This window comes from Microtus pennsylvanicus, chromosome 17 (genome assembly GCF_037038515.1).
Source record: "Microtus pennsylvanicus isolate mMicPen1 chromosome 17, mMicPen1.hap1, whole genome shotgun sequence".
Taxonomy (NCBI): Eukaryota; Metazoa; Chordata; class Mammalia; order Rodentia; family Cricetidae; genus Microtus; species Microtus pennsylvanicus.
Genome location: NC_134595.1, coordinates 8,756,194 through 8,773,061, shown reverse-complemented (window position 1 = coordinate 8,773,061; position 16,868 = coordinate 8,756,194). Strand labels below are relative to the sequence as shown.

General features: G+C 36.6%; 1 protein-coding gene across 3 annotated transcripts in view; it reads left to right on the top strand.

Annotated features, from left to right (window-relative positions):
- Erbb4 (erb-b2 receptor tyrosine kinase 4) overlaps positions 1-16,868 on the top strand; it is a 1,055,862-nt gene that overhangs the window by 994,641 nt on the left and 44,353 nt on the right. For all 3 annotated transcript variants that reach the window (XM_075951135.1, XM_075951137.1, XM_075951136.1), the window contains exons 21-25: positions 3,429-3,584; positions 5,585-5,660; positions 12,434-12,580; positions 15,004-15,101; positions 16,481-16,651. In XM_075951135.1, the coding sequence (XP_075807250.1) occupies positions 3,429-3,584; positions 5,585-5,660; positions 12,434-12,580; positions 15,004-15,101; positions 16,481-16,651 (648 nt within the window). The remainder of the gene's footprint in view (positions 1-3,428; positions 3,585-5,584; positions 5,661-12,433; positions 12,581-15,003; positions 15,102-16,480; positions 16,652-16,868) is intronic.

Sequence of the window (16,868 nt, the reverse complement as noted above, 5' to 3'; positions counted from 1 at the left end):
CTGGGAGCCCTTCTAGGGTCAGGTCTCTTGCCAACCCTAAAGTGACTCCATTAACTAAGAATTGTGGTTCCGTGCTCCCCTGTCCAACCTTCCTTTATCCCAATCCTCCTGTTTCCCCAAGGCCCCACCTCCTTCCCTTCTAACTTTTCTCTCCCCATCTCCCCTTACCCCCATCCCACCCCACCCCCAAGATCCCAATTTTCTCCCCGGCAATTTTGTCTACTTCCCTTAGCCAAGAGGATAACTATATGTTTTTCCTTGCGTTCACCTCCTTACTTAGCTTCTTTAGATTCACCTATTGTAGACTCCGTGACCCTTATTTATGGCTAGAAACCAATTATGAGTGAGTACATCCCATGTTCATCTTTTTGGGTCTGGGATACCTCACTCAGGATAGTGTTTTCTATTTCCATCCATTTGCATGCAAAATTCGAGACCCACTGACCTGCTTCCTAATCCTAACCATAGTCACCATGATTGCACTCAGAGAAGAGAAGGGATCTCTCTGGGGTCTCTTTTATAGGGGTGCTTAGTTTCCCAAAGTCTTCTTCTTTATCACCTAATCATCACTGAGGCCATCTTAGTAGCATAACTTTCAGAGTTTAGAGTTTCAACATATGAATTAGGAAGAACCAAAAATATTCACACAATTGCTGATTTTAATGTGTCGCTCATTGCTAATTGTGTGTGTGTGTGTGTGTGTGTGTGTGTGTGTGTGTGTGTGTATCTTCTTTTCCAATGCATGTATTTGTAGCACAAATATACTTGCTGGCAAAAATCTTATACAATTGGACAAACTAAATAAACATAAAAAGTCCTATAAGAAATATAAAATCTATTTCCATTTGTATGTTAGTTGAAAGAATTGTCATGTATGTAAAAGAATCAAAATCACTCTCCTTTCCATGACTCAGTTTCCAAGGATGAACCTCTTAGTCTGTAACTATACCTTGAAATTACCCTCTCCTTGGTAATCCTTCAGCCTCATTCAGTAGACAAATCAGTCACTTAGGTATGTAGGATCCAGAGAAATGAAAGACAGAGGGAACTGAGTATGGTAGGATCTGAAATAACTGGAGGTCAGGTATCCTTAGCAAGGCATAACTGTTGTTCAGATACGACGAATAACCCTTACCTATGTGGAACTAAGAAAGCAAATGGAAATGGGTAAAACTTAGGAACTATGAATTCATGGCTCTCATTTCCAGCTTGCATATCATGGCAATGGTTCCTACCGTGGGCTCCATTTATGTACAGTCCAAAATCATTTCCTGTATTGGCACCAGAATGATACTTCCAGGAGTGCAGTAAAATTTGGACAGCCATCCCCTTTAAAAGATGACTTTCTGATCACGGCGGTGTAGACTGTAAAATGCAGAAATCAAAATTCGCATCTATACATAGACACACGCGTGCGTTTCTTGGATCTCTTCTTACTGTTCGTCTCACTGCTTACCAATCCCCCCCCCCCTGTGTCATTCTTCAGACATACAGAATGGCATGCCTTTGGCCAAGTGCACATGTTAATTAGTCTTAATTATTTGTTCACTTTGCCACACTCTTTCTCTCCAAGCCTTAGCCTGCTTGGGGACCTCTCTCAGTTCTCTCCCCTCATGTCTACTTGCCAGACTCATCCTCAGGATGTAGCTTCTCTTCGGAGCCCTATATGTTCTTTCCCATATGCATCAGTTACTATTTATTTTTCCCACTTTAGTAATTCACCTTCTCATCTTTTATTGTACGGACCTTATTTGATTCTTTTTTTCACCTCTCCGGTATCTAGCACAGTATGCAGAACACAATGTGTGCTGCGTGTACCTATGCATCAGTATACTGACAAAATGCTTCCTATGTGCTGATCTGTGGGGAGGAATAAAGAAAAGGATGTTTTTTAATGAACATTTAAAAAGACAGAATTATTTGGAAGGCTGAGAAAATATGTCGTCTCTAAGGCAATAAGCTTATTTAATTCTGATCCTTTAAGACCCAAAAGAACCGCTTGTTCTCGGATTTGCCTTATTTTTGGAATATCCTACCTTATGTCCTAAAACAGTACTATTTAGGAAAGAGGGCAAAAATCCCATAAATACTATTTGTGAGTTGATCTCAGAAAGCATGAGTAAATGCCGTGTCACCTAGCTGTTGACTGATTGGACCATATCAGACGGTATCTCCACCAGTTGTATTTGATGGGCATTTCAGTGGATGCTGGCTCCTGGAGCTGTGTGAAGCAATCTTCTCTTTACACTACACCAGGTCTATAGTTCATAATGTTTTGACCTATATGATTTATGTGTCTGTTTTCCACAGCTTTGTTTTGATATCAGAAACCATTAATCCTTCAGAGCCGTGCAGGTGTAATGCTAACTGCCAACAGCAATGATTTGTAATTGGAATGAGAATGTGCTTCAGTCCTTTTATTATAATTCTGATATGCTTTTGAATGACCATATTTTACAGCTGAAAAAAATCAAATATACAATTCATTCACATTCCTCAGTAAAACAACATGTTCACTCTTACCTAATCTAGGCCCGAGTTTTCTTTCCTTGGTATGTAAGGTATAACAACACTTATCTACCTGCTTGCTGAAATATAACAATAAACAAGTTATTATTTGTGTGGATCAACATTCTTATAAATTTATATATATATTAACATTTTTGTATGATTAAAAATTAACAAGCTTTCTTTCCCACCACCCCACCTCATGAGAGCAATCAGCAATAAATTTTATTTTTAATTTCCCTGCATGGTTTTAAGAAGATATCATATTAAAGGCTAATTTGTAGGTCATTATAAACTATGTCCTCTCATTTGTGAGTTCCTATGATGACAACTAATGTCATAGAAGCCTTTTATTTAAAATTGGACTCTCATGGACCCCTAGGGTATCCTTTATTCTGTGCATAATGAGTAAAAATAATACAATTCTTTATCCTTGAGAGATCTATGCAAATGATTTTGGTGCCATCAACCCTTGAGTGAAAGCTTTTTAGTTATGGATAGCTGTGCTTGTCTGGAGTGACTGTGTAGGAGGAAGATGACACGAAGCAAAAAATACAGAGAAGAAAATGATGAGGGGTCTGTTGGTCAGTTCACGTCTATGTTCGCATATCTATTAAAACACCTGCACGCCTCACTAATGAAAATGTTTGCAAAAGGATATCAGGTTCCTGAGAAAAGCAGGCATACATTTAACTCATTTTCAAATCATTCATTCTTCTTTAGAGGAACTATGGGGCAAAAGCCCAAAACTTATCTGCAGTTTGCCACCTTCCCATAGCAAATTTTTATTATTTTTTTAAATTTTTAAATGTATTCCAGGATTCTGTCCTCACTTTGAGAAATGAAGTATTCCAGTTTACAACACAAAGAACAGCAGATGCTAAGTGACTCTCTTTATGGAACTTGATTTATTTTTTTAGGGAATGATGTACCTGGAAGAAAGACGGCTTGTTCATCGGGATCTGGCAGCCCGTAACGTCTTAGTAAAATCCCCAAATCATGTGAAAATCACAGACTTTGGACTAGCCCGACTTTTGGAAGGAGACGAAAAGGAATACAATGCTGATGGTGGCAAGGTAGGTATAGTGAAAGAAAGATAACTCTGTATCTCTAATAATGACAACTATGTGATAATCCCTAAGACTCAGGATATGAACCTTTAACACAGGGCTGTAAAGACTGTCCTATTGATCCTGAGACTACAGAACTATTACAGGATGACAGCTTATGTACTGAGAAGCTTAGGTATTAGTAACAATCATAATTCATTTGAAAATTGGCCATTCTAACTTCTAATCTCCCTAGAACCAAAAATCATACCTTGCAATTACCAAGTAAAGTTACTTTGATTTCACTTATTCCATAGTGAATGATTTACCTACATTGCTTATTCCTTGCCTGTACAACAAAATACACACTAAGCTACTAAAATTGAAGGTGAACCCAGTTACATCTTTAGCTACCTTTTGCAAACCTCTGTCTGACAACTGTGTTTCTGGATGCCACCCTCATCATATAGTTTCTCCCATATCTTAGTTGTAAGTCTGTCTTTAACTGATTTCTCCTCAGTCTTGGCTAATTAATTAGGGAAATTAGTATGTGACCTGAGGAAATCTATGTCAGAGCAGGTCAATGATACAAACAACATGAAATCTTAATCTCTAGTGACCCGTGAAGCTATGAAAAAGAAATGTTATTTGCATATATGAGTCTGTTAATTATTTACCTTACTTTTCTATGACAAATAAATATTTGCAATAATAGGCTTCTAAGTACTTAGCTTTCGTTCACCCCAGGCCTTTACACAATTGTCTATATTCAAATCCTACTACTAAAAAGTAAAATAACACAATTTTATAAAATATAAAAATTTCGGTTTTGAGAAATTATCTGATCTTTCCCTGATCTTATCAGCCTATTTTGTCTGTTTACTACCAAACTACAGTGGCTTAAAATCACAGCTCTGAAATTCTCGACAAGATTTCTCAGAAATAGCAGTCTATAAATCATATGACTTCGCCTGTCTTAAGAACATACAACTTTAAGGATTGTCCAAAGTAAGATTCATTATAGCTTTAAATGCCTGGTCACCATTAAGTCTTTATCAAGCCGCCTATGATTTAAACTTACTTCTATAACACGGCGTCCATAGTCCATAAAGCCTGCTAACTCCTTGCCCACAGGGAAATTACTTTCAATGTGTCTTCTGTTCCTTTTCACTGAATCCCATGATTCTGTCATAGAGTTACCTTGGTGTCACCTTGGTGAGCAGCCAACCTCATGATTTCAAATGCCTATTTAGTTTTAAGCTTTCAACTGCAAAGTAGAAATGTTTATCTTTATTCCATAGAATCTAATTATATCCCAAGCTACATAATGCTGCCCTTTGAGTTGGAACACATTCTGCTGACCCGTCATCCACAGGGTATGAGGGCTGAGTTGTTTTCCTTGTAGTGATGAAGGATTTGTGCTGATTCTCTTGCATTCTTTTTTATTCCTAGCTCCTATTTTGAAAACGCACCTGTTTTCAATCCTGGCTAGCCCAGGCAAAGGAGATCATTTGTGACTGGGGAACAAAGCAAAGCTAACTATGAAATTCATGATTTTTAGACAATTTAGTGACCAGAAGAGGAAGTGGGGGTAACTGAAGAAAAAAGTCCATTACATCTGTGGTCAAAAACATATCTGAGGGAGAGATGGGATCACTGAAAAGGGAGGAATCTCATTTCTGAGAAAATGTAATATAGAAACATTTGTACACTTAATGATATTGTCAGTCATCATAATAGCTCATAATTTAGATAGTAGACATTAAGAAATATATAAAGCTGTTCAGATGTTTAATTTCCTTTTCATTGTTTTTGAAGCTTTAAAATATATCCTTTGGTTAATTTACTTCATAGATTTTATCAATTTCAATCTATTTGTTCCCTATCATGAAAAACAACTGGTTTATAGCTATATTCATACACCATCAAAAAATATAATTGAGGTCAGTCCAGAAACTAGCATTTAGAAAATATAAAAATGATTTCTTGTGTTGTTTTTATTAATTCACTTTTTTATTTTTCTATAGATGCCAATTAAATGGATGGCTCTGGAATGTATACATTATAGGAAATTCACCCATCAAAGTGATGTTTGGAGCTATGGTAAATAAATCTTTATAATTTTGGTCTTCTAAAGAAAAATATGTTTACATACATGCATACAAAATATATAAAGTCATATTTTGGCTTTATTGGAAGCACTTGCAAATAAGCTTGACTCCCTAAAGTAATTAACTCTTTGGTATATACTTTAAAAACCTAAATACTCCAAATCACAACTTAATCTTTTTGTGTTTTTTTTCTGTTTTTCTAAATGTAAGTTTTCTCTTATAAAGTCTGGTTTAATACAATTTGTCTGATTAATCTACTTCTTCTTATACAAACACAAACACTAGGGAGTGTTAGAAATGATTTCTTAGACTCTCATGGCCTTAACTTTCAACAACTCTTTGGTCATATAACTCTGAAAGTTATCAATGTTAAAGGGTAAAGCAAAACAAAGCCATAGTTTTGTCTGTCTGTCTTTTGGCTTAAGGGACACATGTTATATGGTAGAGAGCATAGTGGTTACTGTGGCAACCATGGGTGGCTAATAAACACAATAATGTGATTGTGCAGGTAGTGAAGAGAGAGAGCACTGCTGACTGTAGACTTGATTTCCACTTACAAACTACTTTTGGAATGACAGCAAGGTTAAATGAATGGTAGGAAAGAGAGAGGCTAAATTGTGATTAGAACACTTTTTCATTTGTTGAACTCAGTTGTTGAGGTGAGCTAGTTAGCAATTTGTTGTTATAAACATAAAGTTGTATGTTTATCCACATGCAACTTAGCTAGAAAGGATCAATGCTTTGTCTGAATTTAAGTATACCACATAAACTAGTATTAATTGGTAATAAAAATGCAATTCTTCTACGTCTGTAAGACGACTCCCAGGATAAAGGAGCTTACTGACAAGGCTTATGGCCTGAGTTCCATCCCCAGAACCCACACGGTGGAAGAACAGCAAGTATTTCAAGTTGTCCTTGGGTTTCCATTCATATTCTGTGGCATGTGCAGACCCCCACAATTACACAACACACACACACATGCATGCACGCATGCACACACGCACACACACACTAAAGAAATTTATGTAAAAGAAGAAAAAAGGAAAACAATAAAAGCCCTGGTGTGATGGTTAGTGTTAATTTTCAACTTGATAGTGTCTGGAATCATCTGGGAGATTTGCTGTAGGCATCATTCTCGCTGTAGGATACCACCTTGAACACATAAATTGAGACAGAAAGACCTACACATTGCGGGTGGAATCATTCTCTAGTTAAGAGATGCTACGCTATATAAAGTGGACAAAGTGAGCTGAGTTAATAGCCGTGCAATCATACCTCCTTGTTTCCTGATTGTGCGCATGACCGGACAACTGCTTCAGGTTTCTGCCCTGTTGACATTTTCACGCTATAAATTATTCTCCCCATAAGTTTCTTCAGTCAGACTATTTTATGAGAGAAGCAGGAAACAAAAACAAAGACAGTAATTAGTACCAAGAAATGGGACTTTTGTTGTAATAAAACACGACCTCGTGGGTTTTAGGCCTTTGGAACTGCTTTTGTTCGTTCGTTTGTTTTGGTTTTGGTTTTTGGGTTTTGTGGGAGGAGTGTGGAAGAGTTTGGATGTCTGGGCTAGAAAGGTTCTTGAAGGTGCCAAGAAGAGATTGATGGGCCATTCTGGAGGAGTCTGGAGGACAGCAATGATGAGAAAACTGGAGATGATTGAAGCCTGCAGCAAGGCTGTTGCAGAAGGGGGCAGCGAATGGGAGAGAAGCCCTTCGTGTGTCTTTATTCTGCCTGTTTTCAGAGAAACTGAGTGAAGTGGAATTGAGAGATGATGGACTGCTGTATTTGGCAGAGGAAATTTTAGGACAGGGGAACATTCAGGCTGCTACTGTGATTGTCACTGATCTGGGTACCACCAACGAAGACATTTGCATCGGGACAATGGAAGGGGTGTGTTGAGAGTGAATCCCCAATCACCAGAGATTCCAACATGAGAGGATCCAAATTTTCTTCAAGGAAGAAAGCCCAAATTGGAGGGTTTCCCTGTTCCTCGAGAACACTTTCCTAAGGAAGTTTCCCTGGGGTCAGCACATAGAGGTGAATGAAGCTGTTCCAGTAGGCCCAAGTTCTACCTTTAACTGGTGACAGAGCTTGGGAGTGTCACCTACATGGTATGGTTTAAAGGCATGAAGGAGAGAAAATTGAGGAGATGATGGAGAACAGCCAAGGCCCAGATATGTACGGCAGACTTAGAGTCCCAGGGAGGCCATTGTGTGAAGCCATGAAGGAGAAACCACAACCACTCTGGAGACTGGCTTATCTCAGATCCCAAGACCATGGGACATGCACGAGTGTGGGGTGCAGACATGGAACGGAACCTGCTCAGGAAATAATTTGTGTTTGCTCAAGTCAGGAGAATTGAAACAATGAGGGGCGGTGCTATCCAAGCCTTTGAAACTCAGTTGATTACATTATCAGATCCAGATGCCACACATGGAGCTTCAGGATTCGGTGTTTGCCCTGTTTCTTCCATTCTGGATAGAACAGATTAACTCTGTGTCAGTATGTGCCATTATATGTTGGAAGTTTACAACTTCTTTTTTTTCTTTAAATAAGAGCTCACAATCTCACAGTTAAGAAATTTCGGACTTTTAGAATTTTGGAATTGTTAAAGACTATTGGGACTTTATGGTTGAACAGAATAAATTTTATTTTATAAAATCGTCAGGAGGCTATAGGGACAGAGTGAAAAGTTACGGCTTAAAATTGACGTGTTCAGATTTCGAATTGATAGAGTGGAGTTGAGATGGTTTGTGTCAACTTAACAGAACATAGAATTGCTTGGGAGGTGAACCTCTGGGCGTGGCTATGGGAATTATATTACTTGAAGTACAACGACTGACCCAACCATTCCCTAGGCAAGGTCTCTGCACTGTATGAAGTGGAGAGTACAATCTGAGCACCACTGCACATCCATCCATCCATCCCTGTCTGTCTCCAGATTGTGGATGTGGTGTAGCTTTCTCTGCTTCCAGCTCCTGCTGCCTCAACGTTCCCACCATACTGGAAGGTGCCTTAAACTGTGAGGTGAAATAAACACCCTTCCCCTTATGTTGCTTGAATAAAAACATATTATCATACAACGTTGCAATTCACAGACCCAGAATAGGTAACAAAAGCTCAAGGAGGGGGACACATAGATCTCCATGGGAAGAAGAAATAAAGCAGGTCCTCTTGGTGGACTAGGAGCTGATGAGCATTGGACCCTGAGAGCTCGGCTTGGGGAATGGGCGAAGGAGGCAAGAGCTGAGAGAGATGATAGGAAAGGTGGTCTTTACAGTCTGTAGATCGGGTAGACGTCTGATGCAAGAGAAACTCCCGGGAATCTACAAGGATGGCCCCAGCTAAGACTCCTGGCAGCAAATGATGCATAGCCTGAACTAGCCATCCCCTGTAGTCGAATTGGTGACTACTCCGGTTTTCATCAGACATCCTTCATTCAGTGACTGATGGAGGCAGAATCAAAGATACATGGCCAAACATTGGGCTGAGCTTGGGTACGCCTGCTGAGGAGAGGGAGGAAGAATTGTAGGAAGCAGACGGGCCAGGGACAGCGCAGAAAACCCAGAGAAACTGCCAAGGCTCATGGGATCTCATAGAGTGTGAACCAACAATCAGGGAACCTTCATGGGACCGACCTTGACCCCCCCTCTCTCTTTATCTCTCTCTCTCTCTCTCTCTCTCTCTCTCTCTCTCTATATATATATATATATATATATATATATATATATATATATATGACAGCTGAGTAACTTGGTCTATTTGTGAGACTCCTGGCAATGGTGGCAGGGACTGTCCCTTGTGCTTTGGCTGCCTCTTGAATACCTATTCTTACTGATTAATTGTCTTGGTCAGCCTGAATACAGGGGGGGGGTTCTTGGTCTTAAAGCATCTTGATATGTCATGCTTTGCTGATATACATGGGACCTTTTCTGAACTAAGACAGAGGAGGGGTAGATTGAAGGGGAGGTCGAATGGTGGAAAGATAATGAAAGAAAAGAGGGGATGCTGCATTAAGGATGTAAAAAAAACATTTACTATAAATATTTATTTTATATATAATATATATAATCTCATAACTGAAGGAAAAACTAACTTAAAAGTGATCTTAAAATTTAAAAGCATAGTATAATTGATTTTACATTTATGGCTTAGTTTTAGCTTTTTTATCACTTCATATAAATAAATATTTAATTTATTTACCCATTAAAGAACTTGCAACACTTACTTAGGAATGGATATATATATATATATACATATATATATATATATATATGTATATATATATATATATATATATATATATATATATATATATATATGAGAGAGAAACCGAAGACATCTCAACACAAAGTTCTCATATCTATGTCATAAGTAGTGTCAAATTTTCCAAGAAGGTCACACATAATCTAATTTGTGAATAGAAAATATGTCTTTATGTTTAAGACAAATGTTTAAACAAGCTTAGTTATTAAACAACTTTAAACAGTCAATAAAAAGCAAGTATATCACGTTTACAATAGACTCATATGTTTGTCTATTATCATGCATGTTATCATGCATGTTCGTGTATATATAATAAATATTACAGATGTAGATAAGTCTGTGGTAGTGAGGATTTATATCACATATAAATTTTTCATATTTTCTACTACATATTAATATATACACTTGCCTTTTTTCCCCTTTTGTACGTGTGTCTCACTAAATTTAAAGGTGACAATCTGCCTCTAGCAAGTTGCTCACGACCTCAAACAAACAAACAAATGTCAAAAAGTCATGCTTTATTGCTACAACTTGTCTTTCAGAGAAAATCTTGTGAATCTGGCTATCATAATTTTATTCAAACTGAGTCCAAGATTCCGCAGGCTGTTGAATGAACATCAACAAATAGATGCATAGTGCTGTTTGGGGTCACAGCCACAGTCTCAGAATATTTTCATCAGATATCTGGAGATTATTATGATATGCTGTGGCTGATTGCAAGAGGCATAAGTGGCAGAGAATGTTCATATCCGTGTTTATAATATCTTTCTGATGAAAATTATCACTCACTGAATTTTTATATGCACAATATGCATCAGTTGTGATATGTCTTAAAGGTGATGGAATTGCAATGTAAGTTTTTATGTTTCTCATATAGTCTGTCTGAAATTTCTCTACCTAAAGTCATTCACTTTAACATTCACGGTGCCACCACTCCAGAGAGATTTAATTACATTATTAGAAGCAGGAATTTGGACATATTAGCCTTTGGTTTTGTAGTAACTAACATTATATTTCGTAATATTTTTATTGTTTTGCCATGTAATGATTTTTAAATTTTGCTTATTTTGGAAGATCTGATAGACATTTAAAAATACCGGTGCAGTCCTTTGCAACAGCAAGGATGGGCTCAATAAAATGTTTCCTTCATGCATGTGCCCTGTGTGCTAATAAATGTATGTTTGTATGTATGTATATAAATATGAGTATATAATACCGTGATTGATTTGCTGAAAAAGAGTGATCACCATTTTGATAGCTTTCCATTGAAGTGCAAACAATGATTTTCTTGAGCAACTTGATCTTTATATAAAAAATAAGGATTTAGAAAAAGCTGATCTGCTGATGTGTGTCTCTAGTTGTACATGTATGTGACTATAAAAAATTATAGAATGAAAATATTAACAGAATTAATTAGTATTAATTATTCTATTCTACAGGGCAGTTTGAAGTATATATATGTATATTCATATATGTGTATATGTGTGTATCTATGTATATAAAGGGATATAGTTTTCAGGCAATGGTGACTGACATATGCCAGCTTAAATAAATAATCATTACAGAGATATTCAAAACATATAACCCCAATTAACGGATTTTAAACTAAAATAAATCTCTATATGCTCAATCAAGACTCATATTATAACACTACCATGCTTACATAGCTGTTTCTCTTTTAAAGGTATTCTGGCCTATGCATTAGACTCAGCAATAGAGAATTTACCTATTGTAGTAAAGAAGTAATCTTTACAATATGGCTGTTTTGTTCTTTTTTAAATTTATTTTATTTTTTATTGATTTTTGTTGAGCTCTACATTTTCTATTTTTGTTCTTAGTGTTGCCTTCTATTTTATTTCTCTGTCAGTGCTCCAGTGGTTCAAAAATATCATATCATTAGATTAGAAGCTGTCCATTTTTTTTCATTCCTTCATTTCTCATTTCTATGGATACCCATTCCTAAATATTCTGTCTTCCGTATGGATTGGTCCTCATGAAGATTCCTGTATGTGCGAACTAAATTCTTATTCCACTTGTTTTCTTGTGTTACCAGAGAAGTGAGGCACAGGCTTCGCAGTAACAACAGACACCTGCAACATTCTGCAACTGCCAGTTCAACCTTAGTCGGCTTTCTCACCAAAAGACTCATTTAAAAATTTATCCATGCCAGGCTTTTCCTGAAATCATAGTTATTTTGTACTGAACACATGCATACAGTAAAGGGATTGTATCCTGGATTGCTGTGTATTTGAAACAATTTTCATCAGTAAGCATTAGCATTACCTGTAGGTACAAACAGGGAGCTTGTTTTAATTTTGGGTAACAATTCCAAGACAATAGTAAGAAAATTCTTACTGTGAATTGCCCCTAGAGGGTTTAGCATTGGAATTGTTGATGCGAGTGAAGCAAAGTTTTCTTTGGGTTTCTAATGTTTGCCTTTTAAATAGTAAAATTGTAACAGTAATATGCTTATATATGAATTTTATTTCCAATTAGGTGTCACAATATGGGAACTGATGACCTTTGGAGGAAAACCTTATGATGGAATTCCAACCCGAGAAATTCCGGATTTATTAGAAAAAGGAGAGCGTTTGCCTCAACCGCCCATCTGCACAATTGACGTTTACATGGTCATGGTCAAATGTAAGACTGGAAAATACTTTGACCACCTGCATGATCATTCTTAGTAAAATAACAGTTTAGATTGTTTTACCTGCAAAATGTTTCTTTGCTTTGAAAAACATAGAAGCAAGAATATTTGTGAATGTAGAATATAAACACAAGTTTGTTGTGATTATTATAATGAAGTAATATCATGCTTCCAAGCTACAAAGTAAAAACTATGCATGTCTTACTCTTCTAATTTTTTTAATTTCCATGCCCATCAAAGATTTTCATAAAGAGAGATGATTATTTATAAGAAAGTTAGTAATAATATTAGTGTTAATATTTATGGGAACATATCTAAACATTAGTGATAGTCTAAAACTGAATTAATTAGCTATAGGTTTAATCAAAAGTAAATTAGCAGAGCAGGTTGAGAATCAGAAAAGACGAATCTGCATTGAAGCAAAGATTGTAATGCTTACTTTTCCATTTCATCATTTGTTTATGTCAAGTGTTCTTCCTTTCCAGTCTTACACTCCAGACACATGTGCATTATAAATGTGTTTGGAAGCCTAGATCCTTCATTTTAATAGAATTAAATAAGTCTCTGGGGTTTCTGACTTAATTTAAGTGAGATTAACAGACGGTCGTTTCTCTCACATAATCTTTGGTTTTCCAGTTTTGATTTACACAGGGTTAAAGAAAGACACAGAGTGGTGAAGGTGAATAAGCATTTTATTAATAAGAGACTCAGAGACTCTGGGACCAGGTCCTCTCATATTTATATTCATGCCATGTGTGATCCATTCTGACAGGAAGGGAAGAAATAAAAACTCATCCTTGCAGTGCAGGTCAGCATGCCCTTTTCTCTAAGCGTAGACCTATTTACTCAATATTTAGTTGGAGAGAAACAAATATCTCACTGTGAAGTTAACCTTTCTTGGCTCCAGTAGCTTTGTCATTAGCATCTTGGCATTAACAAGCATTTTTGGAAATGATTACCCATAAGATGTAGAGTGTTTGAGCTTAGGAGATGTGATACAAAGGATGCATAATATGATACTCAAAGGATTTCCAGAACAGGAACAAAAGTTAACTCTTTAGACATAGCACAAAAAAAGAAAAAAGAAAGAAAGAACAACAGAAAAAAAAATCCCTAGCTGTATTAGGTCAGGCCTTGTTTACTTGATATCCTGAAGAGAGCTAAAAAGCATTCAGATCTTGTATGGGAACTTGATACCATAACCAGTATCACATGTGATTTGAATACCGCAATGTGATGATGAAAAGACAAGCAAACATTTTGCTTTATTAGGCAAAGCACATTGAGAGCTTTACCTTTTGTTTTTCCCTTTCCCCTGAAGACTGTATGCTTTAGAAAGGGATCATTTGGCAAAGCAACCAAGGAAAGCTTGGTGCTATTATTCTTGTCAACTCCTCAGCTAAACAGAGTATAGGCGGTTAAGGTCCCCTTATGTAAACTCCCTGATAAAGAATACTACCTATCTTGAAAACTAGTATTTTTAATTTGGAAAAGCCAACATTAAGATCAGCTAACAGGTGTTGCTGAACACACATTAGTAATCATTCTGTCTTTTTCCTTCTAGCTGAAAACAAATTGGCAAAAAAGCAATTTCTTTCAGTTTCCCCTTTCAATCTTTTATGGCACAGGACTATATAATGACAATCAAATATTTTCCACCATGTATTCTTGATATAAAACTTCACGTTCTATCTCAATTATCTTGTCTATAACCACCAAAGAATGTTTTAAAAACATTATCGCCACACTCCAAAACAAGAACAACTGAATCTGAGGTCCTAAAATTTTCTATAGTTAGATCTATTTTCTACGTCCTTGAGATCTATTTTCAAGGACAAAGATTAAGTTTGTAAAGATTCAACAAAACAAAAATTAGGGGTCTCATAGAGAAGGTTCAGCAGTTAAAAGCTTGTGTTGCTCTTGTACATGACCCATGTTTGGATCTCAGAACCTATATCAAGCAACTCACTACTGCCTGTAACTTCAGCTCAGGTTGACCAATGCCCTTTCCTGATGTCCATGAGTATCTCCATGCATGTGCACATGCTAGCTTGATTGGTACCCTTTCCTGACGTCCATGAGCATCTGCATGCATGTGCACACGCCAGGCTGACTAGTACCCTTTCCTGATGTCCATGAGTTTTTGCACTCATGTATACATGCCTAGCCACAGACACATAATTATAATTAGACTAAATTTTTAAAAATTTTCCTTAATTTTGATAGAATATTGCAGTCCAAAGTGAATGACAATTTACTAAATTACAGTCTTACATGATTGTTTTGCTTCTCTCACTGATTTTGCAGATTATTATTAACACAATACCTTTGGCATTTTGTTTGCATTTCCTAAAATTTCAACATCACATTCTCCAAGCATGGATACACTAATACTTTCCTCTGCATTAATTGGCAGGTTGGATGATTGATGCCGACAGCAGGCCTAAATTCAAGGAACTGGCTGCTGAGTTTTCAAGGATGGCTAGAGACCCTCAAAGATACCTAGTTATTCAGGTTAGTCATTTTGACTTTGCTGGAAACATCCAATAATCAAATGTCTATGTGAAACAACCTAGGAATTGGTGGATCTAATATGGTTCTTTTAACTGGGACAAAGCAGGCTCAAAAATACAAATACTACATGTTCTCTCTCATATGCATATCCTACGTGTGTGTGTGTGTGTGTGTGTGTGTGTGTGTGTGTGTGTGTGTGTGTGTGTGAGATATGGTATAGCTCACAAAACTAGAAGAGAAGCAAAAGAAAGGAAAGAGAGGTCTTAAGGGAAAGATAATTGGGGACAAGAAAGTATTAGAATAATATGATATAGAAGTAGAAAGACTGCCTGGAAAAGGAAGGACATGAACATCCAGGCGAGAGGAGTGCAAGATGATGATAAACAAAGCCAAGAATAAATGTAAATGCCATGACAAGGAAATAACAAACCATTTACTTTGTATGCTAATTTTAGAAGCAAATGTTGACTGTTTTATTGGGAGTGTACAGTATTCAAGCAATAACTCAATTCAAATGAATTGGTGATTATTTAAGTTAAAGAACATACCAAGAGAAAATTTCCATTCAATACTAGGAATCAAATAGATTGGATCACTTAATTAATGTAATAATTTATTTGTCATTATGTTCAACTAAAGATGACACAGCTGTACCTTAAATATTCTCAATCATCTTTCTTCACCGAAAAGAACCTTTACCTTCAAGTAACATGAAGACAAAAGCCAGAATTTAGAAGATAGTAACTTTCAGTCATTTTCCCCACAAAATGACTTTCACAAACTGAAATTGTTTACCTTAATATTACAAACATTTGAAAAATCTAAAAATATCTAAGAAACGACAAGTTGAACAAAGTATAGCAGGCGTTCTGTTTCTCTTCCAAAGTCATATATTCTCTGTGTCAATGTACTGTGATTTTTGAATGCTATTACTTTGGCAATGATGTTAATTATACCATAAGACAAACCATGGGTGTCTGTGTCCTGACTTCGTAGCATCTGTGCAGCCCTATTAAATAGAAGCTGGTGTCAGCCGCTTCCTACTTTTCTTAGCCCATAAACCTCCTCAACAGTGAGATGTTACTCTCAGATCTAAAGTGGATTTTGCCACCCTTAAAATGCACACATCACCTGCCCTAGTTCATTCTTGTTGTTGCTGCATTAATTACATTCTTCTTATATTCCATCCCTTACCTTTTGATATCTAACAAAAGTATGTCATTTTTTTTTTCTAGTTGGTAGTTAAGCTAAAGATGCTTTATAATGAGCACAGGGATTCGCTGGGTGATTATTTTTCTATAATATAAACTTACTATTGAAACTACATATTATGAAGGAAAGAATAATAATTTGTATATTTCTAATGGGCAATCTTTCAGGGTGATGACCGTATGAAGCTTCCCAGTCCAAATGACAGCAAATTCTTCCAGAATCTCTTGGATGAAGAAGATTTGGAAGACATGATGGATGCTGAGGAATACTTGGTACCCCAGGCTTTCAACATCCCTCCTCCCATCTACACATCCAGAGCAAGAATTGACTCCAATAGGGTAAGAAGTAGCTAGATACAAGTACCATGTTATTTCTGAGAAATAAATGTGTATGTATACACTGTGAGCATAAAAATTTCCAAATAACCGAACAGTTAACTATTGCAAAGTTTATATTAAAAACACACTGTATCCACAAATTACATGCCAAGCTCAATGCAGATATAGTTAACTTTGGAAGTTAAGCATGAACAATACAATATGTGCTCTGAGATAT